At 46.0% G+C, this 21,530-nt stretch overlaps 1 protein-coding gene, 1 long non-coding RNA gene and 1 other non-coding gene across 6 annotated transcripts in view; 2 read left to right on the forward strand and 1 right to left on the reverse strand.

The window, feature by feature from the left end:
* The window catches only part of POU6F2 (POU class 6 homeobox 2), a 326,831-nt gene extending 311,641 nt beyond the window's left edge, over positions 1 to 15,190 (forward strand). Inside the window, 3 exon segments of the mRNA XM_074367687.1 lie at positions 4,217 to 4,423; positions 14,708 to 14,722; positions 14,724 to 15,190. Coding sequence (XP_074223788.1) covers positions 4,217 to 4,423; positions 14,708 to 14,722; positions 14,724 to 14,855 — 354 coding nt within the window. The 3' untranslated portion in view covers positions 14,856 to 15,190.
* The window catches only part of LOC123614601 (uncharacterized), a 136,131-nt gene that overhangs the window by 30,050 nt on the left and 84,551 nt on the right, over positions 1 to 21,530 (reverse strand). The window lies entirely within an intron of this gene.
* TRNAA-GGC (transfer RNA alanine (anticodon GGC)) lies at positions 9,038 to 9,109 on the forward strand. The gene has a single exon. It is a non-coding gene; the product is annotated as a tRNA-Ala (tRNA).

Raw genomic sequence — 21,530 nt, forward strand, 5'->3', positions numbered from 1 at the left:
AATAAGTTCCCTGGTAGAGAGGCTGGAACTCCTTTAGGTCACAGATTATCATTACAATACAAGCATGCGCCTCGTCCTGGTTAAAGCATCCATCACGACCACCAGAGTCAGGGCGAAGACAGAGAGGGTCATCGCAAACGATGCCTGAGCTATTTGCTGGTGGATGGATGAGGCAATAACTTCACTCAAAAATTTCTAATGTTGCAACCTAGGCATAAAGTAGGCCACGCTTTTGGAATTGAAGTGGAAGGGGCCACGAATCAAGCAACCCCTACATCAAGGATGCATGGCAGCCTTTTGCTTCACACGCGGATGACTATGATAGCATCCTAGCGACCGGTCTCCTGGTCTGTAGGCTCCCGACACCCCCGTCTATTCTCTCCACGTGGTCACATTCCCATCCGAAGTAGCTCCATTTCAGTACCCTTCCCCATGCCCCCATCAAAGACCATTCACGGAAACCTCTTGCCTGGATGCAATTTGACCATTCCAGGCCAACCAATCGCTGCTCAATGCCTGAGCCGTCTTTTGCATGCAAGTTAGTGAACTCACCACTCCCACATTTCTCATCTCTTGTTTGGAATGGTTTCTCTGCCTTGCCCAATCCCACCCAACTTCCAAGACTCTGTTCTCTTCTGCCCCATTTCCCCTATGAAGTCTTCCCAACCATCAATCCTCATCTTTCTTCCTCTGAAATCACACATTCGTTCCCAATATTCTTTTGGGCACTAACCACGAGAGTATAGAGATTTTTATCAGATGGTCCTGGCCACTCATTTGGGGCATATCATTGGTCTGTGGGACTGTTGGAATCTTTGCGTGCAGTGTGCCTGTCTTATCGCCCCCTCCCCTGCCCAGCTTGTGTATCCTCAACGTGTTCCGTGGCAGATTACACTGTGCCTGACATAGAGGAGGGTCTGCTGGTGCTAGGCTGCTCCGCCAGCATCCTCAGCATCTCAGGAGAGTTGAAGTTGACCTGTGTGTCCAATGCTTGGATCCAGAGTCCCAGGCTAGTGGCCTTGTTTGCTCAGTGACACGTCCTTCCATCAGGACGCCTAGCAATAAATCCCTAGTTCTGGGAACCAGAAAATCACACTCCAAAAGCTAGTCCTAGGACTACAAGTGTCTCAAAGGCTGCCTCTTTCTATCTTTGTTCTCAAGTCAGTTGCCCTGATGCCTTTTCAAACCTCTGTTTTGATTTCCTGATTTAGTTGAAATGTGTGTAGGTGCAAAACACTTCCCTTGACTACTGAAAGGCCTTTAATTAAAAATGCGAGTTTCCCAGGTGAAGGAGCCTCACAGCTTGCTGCCTTGGTTCCTCTGATTTCCTGGTTGTGGTCTTTTGGAAGTCTGAGCTAGCCGAGGAGGAGTTTCAGTGAGATCCGTGTAAGTGCTGAGGGGGGATCGGAGCCGGCCTGAGCTACACAGGCACATGGAGAGGCTCTACGCAGCACGTGTGTGACCAGCTCCACCCTGGATGCAGGGGAGCAAATTGAAATGAGCGAGTCGTGAGACATTGGGGAACAGTGGAAAATTCCCCACAACGCACTGCCAAGTGTGTGACATGCTGAGATGGTGATCCCCAACTCCTCTGAGAGGGGAACACAAATGGGAAACGCTGCGCTTCACAGATGCCTTCCTGACTTTAGAAGCGCCCAGGCCCCGCCCCCACCTCTTGGGCAAACCCTCCTGTTAAAGGATCCCCTCCGTTGTGCCACTGCAGGTCCCTCTGGCTCTGACACTAGTGCCGTCTTACCCTCCAACAGTGATGCTAGGGTCCAGGAAAGAAAAGGGAGCCGGGGAACGGAAGTGGTGCCATGTTTTAGTAATGTCGCCCTGCAGTGCTGGGAAGTGAGGCGGCACTGGGGGAAGAGGCTGATGAGACGTTTGCGTTTGCCTTTCTTCTTCTTTCCACCCAGAATGTAGGCAGAGCTTCTCATTACCGCCAGGGGAGCACAGACGCATGTCAATCTTCTGGGAGCAGAATGCCTCTCTCTGCATCGCAGTGTGTTCTGTAGCTGTCAGGCGCTCTGCCTCCCTCTGAAGCCTTCTCCCAGGCTAAACACACTGACATCCTGCCCAAAATAGAACCCGCAACCCTGCCACCTAAAGGCATCCAGCTCCCATAGGCTTTCAACTCAGGCCAATCAGGGGGAGCGGAGCTTTCAGGGCTAAGACACCAGGAAACCAGAGTGGATGGGCCAGCCACTGGGTTTGCACCATTTCACGATGCACGTGAGGAAAGGGGAGGAAGCCAGCATCGGCGCAGGACAAGGAGTCTGCTCTCCGGACATCTCCACGCTGCCTGGGGGGTCATAGGAACAGCCTTTGAATCCTGAGCTGCTTAACGCAAGATCACATACCAATAAAGTACTTAGGTGCCCTGATCTACTGATGTGGACTCCTTCTGACCTTGCTGGCACTGATGGGACACGCTTGTCACTGATGCCACTGGGGGCCTCGCTCAGTGAGGCTGTGGAGCTGCAAACTCCCTGAGAGTGCTGACCACTCTTACAGTAATTACTTGACCTTTATCAGTAGCCATTGACAACTGCCATTGATACATGATATTCGCACAGACCCTCCTTCACCACCATCCCACAGGGTGGCTTCTCTGTCCTGATCTTTGTCACTGAGTCACGTGGTCATGAAGGTCCTCTGCGGTGCCAGTTGCACCCAGAATCCCAGCGATAGCTGAGTCTAGAGACCATTCACTCAGAAGACAGTTATTGAGAAACCACGTTCAAAGCCCTGTTTGGAGGACTGAAGGGAAAAGAAAACAGAATCATTCATGAACTCAGCCCACGGGCAGCTTAGCATCTGCAGGGAAACTGCAGACAGGACGCAGGGCCTTTTGCAAGAGCAGCTGCCCTCCCACATGCTCCCAGCGGTGGGAGCCAGGTGACATGCAGCATTGAGCATTTGGGGGTCCCCGCCCTGGACTCCAGCTCCGCCACTTACAGATGCCTCCCCGAGCCTCCACCGTTTCACTGACTAACGCAGGCGGGACGAGTGCCCACCGGGCTGAGCCGCTGTGAGAATGTGGAGTGAAATGAAACCATCCACACGGAAGCCCTACCTGAGACAGTATCATTAATGCGTCACGGTGGCCCCCAGGCCGCGTCACCACAGATCAGGTCTGGGAGGAGGCCCCAGAAGACGACAGCAGAGCGGCGTGGCCATCCTGCTGTACCTGGAGGGGAAGCAGCCCACACACCCTCCTCGACTCCCCCCAGGAGAGTCCGTGACATCAGGAACCATAGCTCATGTTTTCTTTTTTTACCAGATTAGCTCTGTCCCTGACAACATTTGAATGCGGTCTGTGTTTCCAGATCTTACAAACACCCAGTCCCTTGGCTCATGCTCCCTTTCTCCCTAACACAGTGACTGGATCCAGCCAGGCCCCTCCTCCGTGCTCCACAGGATCCCTTCATGGGGCCAGAGGCTACCAGGTGCAAAGAAAGGCCTTTGCCCCGCCTACCATAGAAGCTCTGGTCCTCTAACCTCTAGGGCCCAGTTTAAAACGCATCATTTAAAATACACTTTTAAAAATGCTCAGTCCTCAGTAGTCATTGCACCTCTATTTTGAGTTTCAAATACAGGTGACCCCAGTTCTCTCAAGCCTTCAGAAAGCTCAGGCTCCCTGACAACGTTGTAGAGCTAGCAGGCGGCCCCTCTGGGAATGGAATTCGGTTTCCCTGACTCCAGAACCCAGACTCTCAGCCACCGTGGGCACCAGGATGCTAGCTGACCGCTGACCCAGAGAGAGGAGCAGGATGCCGGGGAAAGGGAAGGAGGTGGAGAGAGCAGAGGAGAGGATGTGAGGGAGCACACCGTATCTGGGGAGCCCTGTCGGGAAGGGGTGCGGCTCCCCGGCCAGACAAGGGCCTTGAGTGCATGAGTCTGTCCTCCACCTGGTTCTGAGATGGAGCAGGTGTCTGTGCTGCCCTGGCAGAAATCACATGTGGCTTGATTTTATTTTTAAATACGATGTTGTCCCCTTTCCTCCATGCACTCGGTCCATGTGTGTTTCTCTCTCCTTCAGATGCTCACCCTCGGCCACTTTCCTCCACACCCGCATCTCCAGATCTGTTCATGGATTTGGAATTGGATCTCAGGGAGCCTCCGACAGAGACTAGGGCATGAGTCATCTACAGTTGCATGTGCGGACCCTGAGCAGAGCCCTGAGCCTCACCTCTGGGCCTGTCTCTTGCAGATTATTGGGACCATTCCTCTGATGCCGAACCTGGGGCCGTCGAGCCAAGCAGCGAGCGGCACTCAGGGCCTTCAAGTGCAGCCCATCACCCCCCAGCTCCTGACAAATGCCCAGGGCCAGATCATCGCCACGGTCATCGGGAACCAGATCCTGCCAGTGATCAACACCCAGGGCATCACGCTGTCACCCATCAAGCCCGGCCAGCAGGTAAAGGTGCCAGGGCCAGGACGCCACGGCTACCTGGGCACCTCTCCTTACCACCCTTCTTCTTGGGCTCCGTCAATGGGAAGTAATTTTTAAATTAGAAAATATTTAATCCCACTAATCCTGACATATCAATACTCATAAAATAGCAAGTCACTCTATTTTTCTTTCTTAGTGAATACGGGTGATAACTAAATAGCTCTCAATCTAAAAATATGAAGTTATTCAATTATAAACAGAGACAATGTCCTAAAATTCAACGGGGATGTGTTCTTATTTATCTTTGCTTATGATACTTAATTTTCAGTCAATTTTAAAAGGGGTGAAGAAGAAACCAAGATCACTTATGTCTTAACTGTAAATGAAAAAAAGAAAGTATTAAACACTAAGAGATCCCAACTGGATGCGGCTTAGGGTGCTACCTACAAATTAGGGAATGAAAAACAGGAAGCTCTGCTGAATGGAATTTCATTAAAACCGCACAGTTCATTTTCTTCCATTCAAATATCAGTCGAGCACTTTCTGTGGGTTATGCTGGAGTCTGGGTACCCAGCACTAAAGAGGAAAGACACAGTCCCTGACCTCATGCAGCTTCTGGTTGATTGGTTTCTTCACACATTTTTCGGTAACCCTCTATACAGCAGGCACCTGATTAATAATAAGAAACAGGGATGAAAGAGTGACTCTTCCTGGTTTTATGGAGCTTGTGGTCTTGCAGAGAATGCAGACACATAAGCAGAGCCCCGCTGTGCAATAATACCGAAGGTCCTGTAACAGGACGGGTGTGCACAAAGTTTACTATCATTGCAGAGACGAGAGGGACCAATTTTGTCCAGAGCATTTAGAATCCTCACAGAGAGAATGGTTTGGGAACTGAGTCTTAACAGATGAGGAAGAGTCAACCAGGTGATAGATGAGGCAGCAACACTCCAGGCAGTGGGAACAGCAGGCACAGAGGCAGGGAAACGCGAAGGAGGCTGGAGTGTCGAGAAACAGGAGGAAGGTTCTTGTGATTGGAACATAGAGGGAGTCTGAGGACAGTCATGGACAGGGCTGCAGAATCGAACAGAAAAGGATGACTTTTGTGTGATCCTAAACACATTATGCATCATCTTTGTGCTTTGGTTTTCTCATCTGTAAAATGGGGATGCGTCAGAACCTACCTCAGAGAGCAGCTGGGAGGATTAAGTGAGCTAATATACACAAAGTGGTTAGAATAGTGCACACAGTAAGCACTTATATAGTCATGATGATGGAGCTGATGGTAATGATTTACCCACCAGCCCAGGGAACCTGTGAGAGGTATTGAAAGAGGAAAATGGTACTCTCGGCTTTATTGTTCAAGAAGGTAAGTCTGGTAGCAAATGGAGGCTGAAGCATCCACTGTATACAAACCATTTAGGAGATGATAGCAAAACACAAATAGGAATTCACGAAAATGCACTGAAACTAAGGAATGGGGACTGTAAGTACAGCTCGGCTCAGGGGAGCAGGATCTGAGAGTCAGGAGGATGTATATTGCAGCTGAAAACAAATGAGACATTCAAAGAAAGCACAAAGAACAAAAGAAGAAAGGAAGATCAGAAGCAGCGGGAAGAGAAAGAGAAGGAAGGGAGACGAAGGGAAGCTCAAGCTTTGAAGGAACAGAGAGGGAAGGGAGAGAGAGAAGAAATGGTGACATAGGAGGGGAAGCCAGAGAGGGATGATCTCACATCCAAGAGTTTTTAAAAAGCAGGACGTGGACACAGTGTCAAAGGCCACAGAGATGCAATCCGGTAAAGCCATCAATTCTTCTGTTTCTTTGTTGTAATGTTTTAAAGTCTGGATCGTCTCTGACACATTTGGAAACAAGCAGTCCTGTTAGCTGGATCACTTAAGAAGCAAGAGGTAGGTAAGGCTAAGATCCAGATTGCCAGCTGGGAGGTGCCCAACAAAGGAAGGCGGTGGGAGAGAAAGATGAAGACGGGCAGTGAGTGTGTGATCCAGAATATGGTTTTCTGAGCTGTGGGGAAACTGTATTATGCAAAGCACTTCGCAAGGAAATAAAATACACAGGAAGCAGGAAGAAGATAAAAATCGATACATCATTCATCTGCAACAAAGCAGAAGCCTCCTTCCAGGGACCTCAGCCACCGCCTCCGTTTGGCTTCTGACCCAACCATGTAAACAGCTCATTCTTGGTGGCACTCAAAGGCTGTGCTTGGAAAATCCATTTGCCTGTTGGATACATATTTTGAAATATACTTAATAGAAATATTTGTCACTGACCACCTATTTGTCAGGCACTGGACCTAGAAGCTAGACTGGTGGACAAGACAGGTACCGGGAGCCCTTTCTTCGTGGAGTTTACAGTCTAGCCAGGGAGATGCACCTTCATCAGATTTGTGCACATAAGTACCTAAGACCTACAGTGACTGCTGTGAGTGCCCGGCAAGGGGCCCTCCTCTCCAGTGCGGGTCAACACCAGGAAAAACCAAGCCAGGTCTGAACACACTTCCCATCCGGAAACAGAGACCTTTGTCTTACTCTCCGGGTCTCACTCTAAATCAAAACCATGGCCTGAGATGCCACGGTTCCCAGCCATCCTCTTCTTCGTCAGCTTTCTCGCAGTCGGGGGACAGTCCCTGCCAAAAATATCATGAGGACTTCCACCCTCGCCCCCTGCCCCAATCTCTCAGCTATGTTATTTCTTTTTCTAATTACAAGATCCCATTGGATTCTCTACCTTCTAAATAATTCTAAGCAATAAGGCAAGATTCTCTATGTTTCATTGGCTTTTTAATCTGTATAGTTCCATCAGCCTCTTTTTCGTACAATCTGTAAAAACCTATTTCTGTCAGCAAAGGCAGGTTGTAAATTGCCCAAAAGGTGATGAGTTAATTAGAAATCGTCAACATTTAATACAAAGTAGCTCTCCCTCTCACCTTGAATTTCTAAGGAGGGTGTGGGGGTGATAGACTCTTGCTGTTACATAAAATGACAGCTGCGTATTTGAGGGAGAACAGTTTCCATCCAGTAGAAGGGCCTAACCAAGAAACGGCACCTAAGAGGCAGGTGTGGTGCCGCTTCTCAAACCCTCGCCCACAGTCGATATTGTTAATCCATTTCCACAGTCTCCCTCCTGAGCACAGACGCAGAAGTGTTCTCACACCGCACCTGTTGGCCCCTGGCATGAAACCTCATTACCACGGCGGGAACATCTGGCCCTCTGCTGGTCTGACCACTGCCAGCATCCTCTTCACTGTGGAATCAGAGGTCTAGCAACTAGGAAGAAACAGCCAGCCTCAAGGGGATGTGCTTTGCAAATCCAGCTCCTGTCGGTTACAACCAGCATCCCAGAGAGCAGGACTCTCCCAGCATATGTGCATGCTGAGAGGTCACGCGCGCGCAGCTGAAAGAGTGACCTTCGAACCTTCCTGCGTCCCCAAGTCACGGCAGGCCCTGATGAGCCTGTTGTTCAAGGCATGTACCAGTGGTCTGTCCAAGTCCCAGAAAGATCAAGGAAACCGACGACGAACATGGTGAGAAATATCAGGAAAACAGTGGCAACAGATGAATGACTATTACTATTTCTTGGCACCAGCTCTGATGGAAACAACTTGGAACGTGTAGTAAAGTTAACAAGTTGGGTGAATCGACAGGAAGTGCTCAAGTCTTGAGCCCCAGATATAAAAGCTGGGATTCTGAAGATGGCAGGTCATAAAATGCCCAGAGACCAAAAGTAAAAAGCTCAGAGCTGGAGGTATAAGGATAGTGGTCTTCAATTTTTTCCTTTAAATATTACCCTCTACATTGAAGAAATATAATATGGACAACCAGTAAAAAATAAAGGATTTCTATCGCACAGTAAGGAGTTTCTCGATTTATTTTTTCGTGTGATTTATGACAAACGCTTGATCTCACAAGAGCATAGTTCCAACAGCAAAATACGTCATAAATTATAGGAGCAGAGAGTTCCCTAACTCACACTCAGAAAGAAGTCCAATTTTATGGAGTAACACACAGAGCTCTCGGACCAAATGACCTGGGATGATTTGTTTTAATTTAACAAAAAAAATAATTACATCCTTAATCGTTTACATCTGTCTACTGTTAATTATTAAAAGAGCCTGAATAAAATCTAAGAGTGCAGAGCCCACTATTCTTGATGATGATTTATTCCAATGATGAAAGATTGAGAACCTGCAAATTTATCATCAGAAATACAAACAATATATTTTTTTTAATATATACCAGGATCCAATAGCCCTAGATATCACTTCCACAGTTATCACATCAGAGATCCTTGGTGAGCAATGCAAGAAAATAAAAGTCGGGAAAGAGCTAGATATGAGAGAGAGAGAAAGATAAATATCTTTCTGTGCATGAAACAAATTATGTAATACAAAAATATCTGATGGAGCTCGAAAGTAAACTTCTGTTCCTTCCATGGGATCCTACAGCTACAGTGGATTATGGCGAACTCCCTCCAAAAGTCGGAGTGACCCAGATGCCCATGTTTGTCTTACTCTCCTGTGACTGGGAATGAATGATTCCTTCATAAGCAGCACAGACATCATTTTTGCAACAGTTTGTTCTCCATCTGACTAAGTCCCAACAAAAGTTAATGAGAGTTTGGGGTGTATAGCTCAGTGGTTGAGTGCATGCCTGGCATGCATGAGGTCCTGGGTTCAATCCCCAGTGCTTCCATTAATGGGGAAAAAAGTTAATGGGAGTTTTTAGCATCATTAAGGAAATAGACATTCGAAAGGAAAGATGTTGCAATTTATAAAATCAAAGCACTGAAATTTTTCAAAAATTAATACCATCGCTACAATACTTGGAGACTGCCAATCAGGAAGACTGCCCTCTGTTTCAGAATGTAATCTTGGTGCTGATAGGAAGCCAAAGGAAAGTGGTTCATTTAAATTAGCTCTCTAAAATGCCATTTGATTATCCTGATTCATCCATTTTTTTCAAATTAAAAAAAATGTACTTTCTTACTTTTTTTTCCCCCAGCCCTTGCCTGAATCAGTTCCTGATTTTTTTCTTGGAGCCACCCAGAATAAGATATAAATTTCCACCCACAAGGGATCTCAAATAGTACAGGGGTTTTCCTAGATGAATGAAATGTGTGTCAGTGACCTCGGTACAAAACAGACCTTTGAACTTGCGGCCACACATTTGGGCATCTCACCTCTCTGGTCTCCCCTGTCACTCCCAGCCGAGCCCAGCTGATGAGGGGTCCCCTGGCCAGGAGTGCCTTTTCTACCTTCTCTGTCTGGCAGACTCCCGCCACTGGCCCCCTGCCCAGGATCCCTCCTTTGTGAAGCTTCCCTGTGTTACCCTCATCTCTGCTTTCCCCTTGCTCCAGTCATGGTCATCAAACTGTGCCACCTCTATGAGTCCACACCTGAAAGGCAGGACTGATTCAGCCCTGCTTAGGACCCAGCCCACGGTGGGTGTTCCATCCCCTGTGTTCAATTTAATTGCTGCTGATTTACAGTGTTTCCCTGTCCAGGGTCTCAGATCCTACAGCCATGCTCCCAGAGGAGCCCAGTGCAGACCCTTCTGTGGCTTCCCAATTCTGTGTCTTCTGCCATTTTCCAGTATGTTCCAAATGAGCCACCTGCTGGGCTGGCAGCTTGGGAAGACTTTCTACACAGCACTGTCTTCGATTTCTCTTTTTTTCTCTGTCAGCCCCTTCCTCTTGCCACACTCTCCCACCTCATTATCTCAGCTACATTTAATCCCTCCCCATTTCTGCAGAATGTGTTAAACAACTCTGGTGGCTCCAACCAGTGCAAACAAACCAGCGAAGCCAGGCTGTGAGAGGCAGCAGGAAGGATAAGGCTTTCCAGACTCTGAATCCTGTTTTTCCCTGTTTCTCATTCACCTGTGGGGTGGACAGTTGCCCTTTTCTCTAGATGAAGCCAAGCCCAGGCCAACGTGAGCTGCCCCTTCCCTCTCCTCCTTTGCTGTTGGCGCTCCATGCTCTCAGCCTGTGTTAATCTGCTAGAAATGCCATAACCAAGGGCTGTACACTGGGTGGCTTAAGCAACAGAAATTCATGGTCTCACAGCTCTGGAGGCCAGAAGTTCAAGATCAAGGTGTCGGCAGGGTTGGTTTCTTTCGAGGCCTCCCTCCTTGGTTTGCAGATGGCCGCCTCCTCCCTCTGTCCCCTCATGGTCTTCCCTCTGTTCTTGTCTGTGTCCTAATCTCCTCTTCTTATAAGGACACCAGTCATATCGGATGGCAGCCCACCTTAATAACCTCATTTTAAAACCCTAATTATCTCTCTGAAGACCCTAGCTCCAAGTACAGTCACACACTGAGATACTAGACTTAACGTATGAATTTGCGGCGGGACACAATTCAGTCCACAACACAGCCTATTTACACCTGACCTGCAGCTCAGAGAAAAAGGCAAGAAAGTGATTATCTCAACTTGGGTGGAGATCAGTGTCAGCTCTTTTAGGCAGTCTAATGGGAGTATATTGAATAAATAAAAGACATGATCATATAAACAGGATGCTGTACTAAGAAAAGTACATTTGGGGTGTTACAGGTAACCAGCATTAGTTATACTAAGCAAAGGGCAATCTATAAGCAACTCCATCGGAGACCTGTCCCCGACGACATCAAAAGCGTAATATTTTTGGATGATGCCCTAGCCTCTAAGAGTACCATGCTTTCCTAAAAACATTATATTTTAAATACTTTGGAACTTGTAAAGAATAATCCTAAATTTGAAAAATATTTAAATTTTTACGTTTAGAAAAATAGATGAGATGTGTTCAAATTGATGAGCTACAGTCGTGCTAATCTGCTCTGAAGGGCAGCTTGCCATCATCAGTTTGAAGACATCGCATTGCTTCCCACGCCTCCCAGCCAGAGGGCCCTGCTGTTTCTCTGATTAGTAACCGCTCATCTCCAATGGTGGACAGGAGCTGAGAGGCTCCTGGGGAAGCACTGACTGACTTCTGAGTCAGTCTCACCTGAAGTCAAAGCTCACTTACACCAGCTGTGCGATCCCAGGTAAACCATTTCGGCTTTAAAGTTTCTATTTCCTCTTCTGTAATGGTATCACCAATACCTAACAAAGAGGACTATTGCCAGGATTAATTTTTATTGGTTGTTCTGAACTGTCTGGTTGAATTCTGGAGGGTAAGCAGGACCCCAGTGTCCTAAAAAAAAAAAATGTTTAATTCCTTTGGAAGAAATATATCTTTCTTAGATTCTTAGACATCTGAGATTCGTCTCTCTCTTTATATAGTCATAGAACAAACTCTTAAAAGAACTATTTTATTTTCCTCTAGAATTAAGCCCTGGTTTGCTTTAGTGACTCCTAAGTGAGATTGCAGCCTACTAATTTTTTTTTCTTTAGTGAGTTGTGTCTGAGGAAGAAAAATTTAAATTGATTATTATCTTATCCATTTCCTTGAAGGTACTTTACCACACCCAGGACAGATAAAATATTGATGAAATGGTAAAACGGACGACTATCTCATGATTCAGTGACTCAAAACTGTAAAAAGCTTTTGTCAAGTAACAATATTTAGAAGGACAACTCAATAGGTTAGAGGGGGGTAGACTGACATGCAGATATCCATCACCTTTTATTAAGCAAATTAAAAATAGATTTAGTTTTTAGTGTGTGTTCCTACAGAATAAAATTTACTGGATTCAGTTGTTGATTATGTGCTCAGCAGGTTGGCTAATTACTTTAGGCAGATGCTCGATGCATATTAATTTGGGTTCCATGTCAATTATAACTATCTTCAGTTCATAACCTAGCCTCTACTTAGCACAGATGAGTAACAGTAAGGATGTTCACTCGAGATGTAACTGCAGGCAATTCTGGAGCGGGACAGCCGGGCATCCCAGAGAGATCCCTAAACTGTGGGGTGGGAACCTGGGTTCCGACGTGCAGCCGACTCCCAGTCTTGGGAGTCCCATAATCATACCAGGTGTACATGCCACATTGGGGTATCATGTGAACCCGGCAGGCAAAAGCATTACCACGGGGGACCAGAGAGGAAACAGCTCCTGAAGCACATTTCCAAAGAAGTACTTTGCTAACAATTGAAAGTAAAATGCTAATTGATGGTTAAAAACTTTTCAGGGAATTTAAAAGACTGACAATCTAGGTGCTGGTGACAATGTGCAGCACTTGGAATTCTCACACACTGCTGGTGACAATATCAAATGTTACCACTACTTTGGAAATCAGTTGGTAGTTTCTTTAAAAGTGAAATGTGCATTTACGGTTATGACCCAGTAATGTCCACAATTCCACTCCTAGGTATTTACATATAAGACATGAAAACTCAGGTACACACAGAGACTTGCACATAAATGTTTACAACAGCTTTGTTCATAATAGCTTCAAACTGGAAATAGTCCAAATGTCCATCAACAGACATTTGGATAAACAATCTGGGGCAGAGATACACATATGGAGATAGACTATATATACTATTCAGCAATAAAAAGGAATAAATGCAACAAAATGGGGGAACCTCAAAAACAGTATCTGAGCAAAAGAATCCAGATACAAAGAGAGTATATACCATGTGATTCCATTTTTAGAATCGTGCCGAATGGGTCCATTGTGGCAGAAAACAGAGCAGTGTTGTCCGGCGCCAGGAGTTGAGGGGGAAAGGATTTCAAAGCGGGTGAAGGAGCTCTGTAGATTGATGGGCAATTTCTGTATCTTGATTATATGGTGGTTTCACAGATGCATACCTTTGACAAAACTCATCAAACTGTATGCATAAAACGGGTGTATTTTAGTATCTGTAAATTATATCTTGGTAGAGTTGAATGAAAAAACTGAACATAAACACACATGCATGCACGCACGCACGCACGCACGCACGCACACATGCATTGGGAAAGTGGTGACAAGTGGGAAGTCAGAGCCTCCCACGCTGGCTCTTAGATCCCAAGGAGGTGGGAAAAGTGCAGTGCCTGTTTTTGTAGGTGGCTCTCCCACCAAAGATCAGGGCCTGGGCCTGGCCTGATTCTACTCCCAGCCTGACTTCCTATTATAAAAACCTTTTACAAAAAACCTCCCTACGTCTCTGGGAGTGTGATGATGGCTATGAAACACTTTGGAAAGTCCACTGTCTAATCAACAAAGGTGGCCACTGCTGAGGCTGTCTGTGTACCTGAGCCAGGTCCGGGGCTGCCCTTCATGTGGGCTGGCTTCCTAGGGGGTCAACACGTGGATGGAGAGAGACCCTTCCCGGGACTCTGAGTGGACCTGGTGCCTGCATCCATTTCTCTCCCCTCCCTCCTTCCTCCCTCCCCTCAGTCAGCTCCTGTCCCCTCTCAGAACAACAGCGCTTTGATCATCTGTAAAGGAGTCATGAATGCCCGGGCATAAAGACAGCCTTCCTTACAGCACACAACATTTAAAAAGCTAAGTCCATTCTTCCTTGGGGTGCTGTGACCAAGAGCCAGAGCCCCAAGGTCAGATTTCGTGTGTCCAGAGGCCAGCTCCTCCACACCTGCCGAGTGAACCTTCAGAATCCTTTAACTCCCTGTACCTCAGCTTCCTGGTTGGTGAGAGAGGCGTCAGAATGATACCCACTGCCCAGGCCGATCTGACAGTTAAGTGAGAGAAGGCATGGAAGTCCCAAACAAAGTGCTGGCATAGCGTAAGAAAGTGACAACCCAGAGCTACAAATCTGAATCGATACTTTTGTCCTGACTGCCTCAATTTCTCTGATTTCTACAGGATCTTAGAGAGCATTTTCCCCCTGACTCCACAGTGATACACCTAGACTCTTTGGTCTGGGAGAGCAGAAATTTCCCATATACACTCAGTCTAAATTGGCACTTTCCTCAAAACACCAGTTACATATGACAAAATGGCTGGGCGCAGCCTGTCTTTGATACTGAGTTTTGCATTCTGAGTTGATGGCAGGCGTTATATTTTATCCACATGTACTTGAGAAGTCCGTCAAGTGCGCTGTAATTGCACGAACAGGCGGAAAGCGTCCAGTCACACACCGTGGTCAAGAAATGTAGAAAATGGGGTGCTCTAGCAAGCTAAGGAGGAAATTAATAATACATTTAGAATTACTAATAAAATACCTGTCAAGGCAGCAAACATATTATATACAAAAAACAACAACTACAAAAAAAAAACCCCTCTGTGTTGTGTAGAGTGTACGCTCTTTCTGAGAAGTATGTATTCTTGGAAATAAAATGATTCAACCCCAGATGAAACTTCTGTTCCCTGGCATTTTCCTCCTAATTTTTCACACCTTTGTGTATTTTTTACATCCCCCTATGTAGCTCCACCAACCCTCCCAGACGTCAGTGGGTCAAGCAGCCTCCCAAAGCAGCCTTCTGCACCTGACTCACAGCCAAGCATCCATGTCTCAAAGCCCCGTCCGGCAGGCTTCCTCTTCTTCCTCCTCATCCTCTTCCTCTTCAGCTTTGAGCGTGGGCCAGTTAGTCAGCAGTAAGTATCCTTTCTGGCTCGGTTAAATCATGGTGGCCTTCTTGTTGCCTGATTGCAATGCCTCTCTCTGTCTCTCTCCCCCATCCTCTTTATCTCTCTCTCTCTCTCTCTCTCTCTCTCTCTTTCTCTCTCTCTCTCTCTCTCTCTCTCTCATTCTTTCAAGTCGAAGAGGAATTTCCTGGCCCTGCTAGGCCAATATTGGGATGAGGTCACACCCAGGGCCTGACAGTTCCTTGGGGAAGCAGGAACCCCCCAGCACACATCACGAGTGCGTGTCGGCGCCAGTTTCCATCCCAAGCACTCTCTGATGTGCTGAGTCAGTCCCACCACTTTAGAAGGTAGAAACTGATCAGTTTTCAGGGCATGAGCCACACAGCTCAGAAGTGGAATAACCAACAACAGGCACTCAGCCGGCGGGTCAAGCTGCTTTTCTGTGTGTTTGAAGTCCCCTGACATTCTATTAGGTGTCAGAGGAAAGAAAAGAGCGTGTGCCTGTGGGCTGGTGGGTGTGTGCACGCAGGGTGAGCTGCCTCCAGTGGTGGGAGGAGGAAGCCGTGCCGGCTGGAAATGATGAGAAACCTCTGAACAACCATCCACAAAACAACACAAGCTAGCAAGTCGGCCTCCCTGAGGAGGCCACGTATACATTTTAGAAATGGTATTTGGCCCGAGTCAAGTCTCGTGAAGACAGCATATGTATCACATGCAAATAGAGACGTGTTGAGATGAATGTGACGATGGTCTAATTTAAGGTTAGTTATTCACCTTTAGTGTCATTTTTACTTACATATAAAATCACAGAATGTGTGTATAGATTATAATTCTCCAGCCACTAAAAATCCAACAGTTGTGGTTTAAAGAGCCAAAGCACGGGGTAGGCACCTGTGTCACGAATCAAGGACACACGTGAGTATCTGTGTTTGGCTGAGTGTCATGAGTGACCTGTTAAAGCAGGAACAGTAGGGAGTCTCCCATATCATGGGCCAAGTCTGGAAATGCCAGGCCAAATGGAGGGTTGCTGCGTCTTCACCCCACAAGCAGCCTCCCTAAAAAAGAATATTTATGTACATACATGCATATGCATATATACTCAACTATATGATAACTCAGGCAAGAAAGACGCATGTGAAACGGCGAAGAGAATCAGAGATAATGGAAAGATTAAGATGCCCATGTACTTTAGTGAATGAGTCTGGATGCTCTTGATCGTAACAAAATATGTCAACACCAAAAGAGTTTCAGGGTTCATATGGAGTCTGCCATCAACCTATTACTTTAAGTTGTTTAGATACACAAATCCTCTCATCTGGGCAAAAAACTAGTCTTACTTCAGTAAATTTATATATAAAATTAATTTACTTATAGCCAGATTTTCCCCCAATAAAGAAACTCCTTATAGGGTTGTTGTGGGGAAAGATTCAAATTTTGTTCCAATTTGATTTTGTGTGTAACTTTCCACAAAACACTCTATTTCTAAATGCCAGCAAGGTCCTAAATTTACAATAGGCTGTTCAGCTTTGTTCCTGAAAGAAAAGGAACTGATATCAACAATCGTATAGAGAGGAAATAAGTTAAATATGAAATATTTAAATGTGAAAAGTACAAACCACCCCACGAGTACTGTATTTTACGTAAGCTGAAGACTCAGTACATGCTGGATGGATAGAGAGATGAATGAATGGAGGAGACAGAGATGGATGGATGGTACTGGCTGCTCTCTTGCCACTTGTCTCAAGCTGGGCAGGGAAGGATTAGCCTTTCTCAGAAGTCAGGAACAGAGCTACTTAATGGGCCAAATGAAATTTCAATTGCACAGCGGCCAATGGAACATCTAAGATCTAGCTGTATAATGAGTGAACCATATTGCATATCCTTAATAAGAAATATAAAGAATTGGGGAAAAGAGACTCCTTTACCGCATGCACTTGAAACAGGAAACTCCAAGCTCATGCAGAGCCTTGAATGAGGAGCCTTCTCTGGCGGATATGAGAGGGCCAAGCAGCACCAACACAGGGGCTCAGACTTTACACAAACCCACTGCTGCGCTTACAATTGCTCCAGATTTGAACATGTTGTTTAGTTAATTTCCTTCTGTCTCAAAACCCAACTGCAGAACGATTACTATACAGAGCATTTCCTGATTTTGATTACCCCCAACAAACTTGTTTAAGCCTTCGTTTGTAAAGGAGGGTTTTCAAAGCACTTTCAATACTTTACTGATTTTCTTACTCACAAGACGGTCATATAAATCTTCATTTTCAGATATTGAAGCTGGCATCCAATAGATCTTGAAAAGTACAACTTATCTTGACCATCTAATGTCGGAGAGACCAGATTCAGTCTTAGATGAGAGGCTGTGACACTGTGTGTGACAAATCCCCTGGGGGACAAAGCCAGGATGATAACCCAGGTGGTCTGATTTCATTCTGCACAGCCTTCAAAGGCAGGATACTTTCACATGAATTTTATCCAGTGAAATTTGAATGACAAAATACATCAAATCACCTAAATATTCTTCAAATAATTTTAAAATCCTGAACTCACATTTTATAATTAAAGCACAGGCTCTTTCCCTGAGCCAATATGAAAAGGAAAAACTAGACTAGACACCTTGCATGTTTTGAAATTTATATTCAAGCATGAAAGATGCATTTTAAATTACTTTTGTCTGAGATTAAACTTTACCAAATTTGCAGATAGGCTAACGTAGGAAGACCCAACCCAGTCCTTCAAATGTAGTTTTTAACACAGGTTAAATTATAGGAAGAAAAAAGCGTGCTTTAGTCAGAGAATGTTGACTTTAAAATAAAAAAATAAAAAACACTTTTTGAACACCATACACATGCAGGCACAAGACTAGAAATTAAGAAAGTAAAAGTAAGCAAGATGTGGTCCCCGTCCTGGGGGAGGTAATGAACTGATAACAAAGAAACACAGTTACAATAAAGGGAAATAAATGCTAGGTTCAACATAAGAATAAAGACTATGCAAATATAGTAGACAGTTATCTCAGTTTTAGAGACTGAGACAGAACAGAAAGACTTGCTGGAGTAAATAATCCTTGAATTAAGCTGGATGGTTAATGAATCAACAAATTCCTCCATTAGGCCAAGGCCATAGTTTGAACCAGGTCAAACTGGATTTGAACCTGTGATCAAAATCTTGGTGAATGGACCCTCCCAGGTCACGGTCAAGGTTGCCTCGGGTTGGGCGACCTGCCATTGCTCCAGATGAACTGGAGTGGGTGGATCATCTGTAATCTGCCCTACTCTGGGCAAAAGAACACAGTTACTACCAATATGCCTACTCCTTAAGACCTCTGCCCATTACCTGTTCACAGTACCTACACAGCTTGTCCTGTGTCAAACCTGGCTCCATCTCCACAGTCACCAGAGATAAAGATCGTTTCCAGAAAAAGGGCTTTTGGAAAGTCTAAAAGAGTCAAACAAAGGACTTGACCAAGTCCCAAACTGGCTTAAGATTTACACAGTACTGTTTAAATTTAGGTAGGCATGGGACTTTTTATTCTTTGCTGGGTTTGGTTTTTCAAGACACTTTTTTTTAAACCCCTGGCCTATGAACGTGATTCTTAGACAGCAAAAGGACTGACAGTCCATACCAGAAAACCCAAACCACAAAGTGAGCGTGAGCATGCATGGTAGTCCTTTATGGCACAACGGAACCCCTGATCCACTTGATCACATTTCACACCATTTCCCACAACGCAGTGAAGTCACCACATTGTAAGCAAGCTGTTCTCCCAAATCACACTGCACATCCCCAAATGGTTTCTCCTTTCTTAGAAATATTTGGTAAATATGCCCATTAGTTGCCGTAAGAATATCACTAAAAAGCCGATGGATGTTTCAGAGGCAGTTAATCCATCCTTGGCACCTTCTTTAAAGATGCATATTTCTCCTGTAACGATCCCACCAGCAGAAGCTGCAGAAGGATGATGTTGGTGGATGGTGGATGATAACACCTTACATGAATGCCCAGGCACACAGTTGGAAGGAGCTGACTTTTTAAAACGAGACAAAAGAAAACATCGGTCCTGGTCCATCCTGAGTGCTCAGTTCAGGATGGGCCCAGTGACTATGCACCCAGATTTGCACAGGCACAGAATGTGCCTTTAGTCCCCATGAAAATCTTTTCTTTTTCAGCCCATGTGTTCCAGATTTGATTTGGAAAGCGCCATCATTACACGTATGAATCGCTGCCCATGTTAAATGCCAGTGTATTGTAAATCTCCAGGCCAGCCGATCCGGACATGGGTTGATCTCCTGGATCCTTTAGCAAGGCTCAGATTAAGGGCAAACCAAGGAAGTCACAGCTTTCTGACTCTGTGTTTAATACATTGGGCCGACTTAATCTGGCACAAACTTTTATAAAAGGTGCCACTTCCTCCTCAGGGCAGAGAACTCCCGGACTGGGTGCCCAGGAGCTGGTTAAAGGGATTTGAAGCCTCCCTTGGAGCTTCCCATCAAGGTGGCCTCAGATACATCCTAAGAGTTAACGCAACCTCCCCAGAGTCAGGAGAATGGAAAGCCAGGCTGACTGATCCCAGGGTGAACAGTCAACCTCTGAGCTACACTGAGAGCTAACGTGACTTTCCAGGGAAGATTCCATTCATTACCTTCACCCCATTTCCCCTCCTCAAACAGAAAAGCATAAATCCCCTAGGGAAAGGGAACTGTCCAACAGTGCAGGAAAAAACCTCAAGAGTTTAAGACAGAAATTTAGGGATCAAAAAAAAAAAAAAGCATTACTTTTTTTTTTAATTAATTCAAAACATCTTATAGACATCATCCAATTCCTTCTCCCAATGTGTGAAGACAAACAAGTTCCACATCTTGTAATCAGAATAAAATTAATATTTGTCCATGGGTGGGCCCCTTCTTTGGATGTGGAGACTTTGGTAGTCCTGGGACCCATGGAGTGAAACCATAATAATACGTTTTCCCCTCTGATTTTATGGCCGAGAACAATAATATAAAGAAAGCCAGGAAGCTCATCTCCAGCAAACAACAAACTGCACAAACAATGAGATACAGATTTCCTCTCCCCAGGCCTTTGCCCAATAGACCATCACCCTGTTTAAATTTCACCAGAACGCCTATCTTATCAGGTCCATAAGTAGAACCAGGAAAAAGACAAGAGCAGGAAAGGGGTGAGAGGAGGAAGACGGAATTCAGCTTCCTGGTGTAAGAAGTATTTGTCTGTGGGCTCAGTTGCGCAGGCACCTGCCTCTCGGAGCTTTAGAGTCGAAGTTTTGCGAATCCACACAACACTGCTCAGTTCAAGAGGGTAAGAGGCCATAGCTTTCTTTTCAACTCTGGTTATCATCAGTGATCTGGCTAAAAGCAACCTGCACAATCACACACGTGGATTTGGTGGCTGGTCTCAAAGAACCAGTAAGGAGACAATAAAGGCAGCAGGGGAAGGGAAGGCACAAGATAGAATGGACTTACATAGACTTGTATCCCAAGTCATATACCTGCCCGGTACTGCACTGCCAAGGCACGGGCCCTTGGAAACCCTTCCAGATCAACTCAGTTGATTCCTGTTGATCTAGAGGTGAGGCTACTATACGGCAACAAAGTTACTTCCCACGGGAACTACTTAGCTTTGCTCAGAGAAAAACTCTCCCTGCAATTCCAGACTCCACTGGCCACCCCAGCCCGGTGACACCCAGATGTCTGCCACTTGCCATAAATGGTGGACCTGGAGTGGAGGAGGGGCGAGGATGGGGTCTCACACAGGTGGTAGAGAAGCTCTCTGTGTAGTGGGAACTGGTGAATAATGACGGTAAAGGGTCAAGTGAAGACATGCAGAGGAGGCCACGCCCAGACTCCATCAGGCCAGAGCCACAGAGAAAGCCCCTGTCAGGGGGTCAGCGGGTCCCCTGCACCACAATCACCTGTGGCACTTGTTAAAAATACATGTCCCGGGTCCTATCCAATGACTCCTAAAGACCTACCGAATTAGAAAAACCACCGTCCTAAAAGCCACACTGTTACAAGGAAGATCTCTGGCTTCCATTTCTCACCCTCGGTTTTGAACCTCCACTGCCCACGCTTGCAGGGCCAAGCTCCTCCTCCTTCTCTCTTGGAGAGAGGCCAGGCCCCCCTCCCTGTGCCCGTCTCTACCAAGCTTCCCGACTACTGTTTTATTTTTGCCTCCTCCCCTAACCAGGAGCCCACTTAGACTTTTCTGTCCTAGCTGCCCTCCTTCCCCAGGGAAATGTTAACACCACAGGTATATGGCACATTGGTTCTGTTTATGGACTTTGGTTTTTTGGGGGGACCACAGCCATCGTGCTATCTAAGACCTTTCCACCTTCCCTTCCACCACCTCAGCACCAACTCCCCCTCTAGGGAATGGATGTTCTAACTGCAGGGTCCCAAAACGGTCCCAGCAAGGCAGCCGGCCTGAGGAGGGCTGGGGTTGAGGATGAGGAGGAGCTGAAGGGACACCCAGCATCGGTTCCAGCTGACTGATTGTCCCCACGTGCCAATGGGGACCTGGTGCTGCCAAACCTAACATTTCAAAAGAACACAGGGGAAAAAAGGAAAAAAAGAACAACATGGAAAAATCTTAATTTTTCTTTAGAAATCTCCCAAAGTTTCATGTTGGCAAGTAATTCTCCCATAT

Source organism: Camelus bactrianus, chromosome 7 (genome assembly GCF_048773025.1).
Source record: "Camelus bactrianus isolate YW-2024 breed Bactrian camel chromosome 7, ASM4877302v1, whole genome shotgun sequence".
In the NCBI taxonomy this organism is placed as follows: domain Eukaryota; kingdom Metazoa; phylum Chordata; class Mammalia; order Artiodactyla; family Camelidae; genus Camelus; species Camelus bactrianus.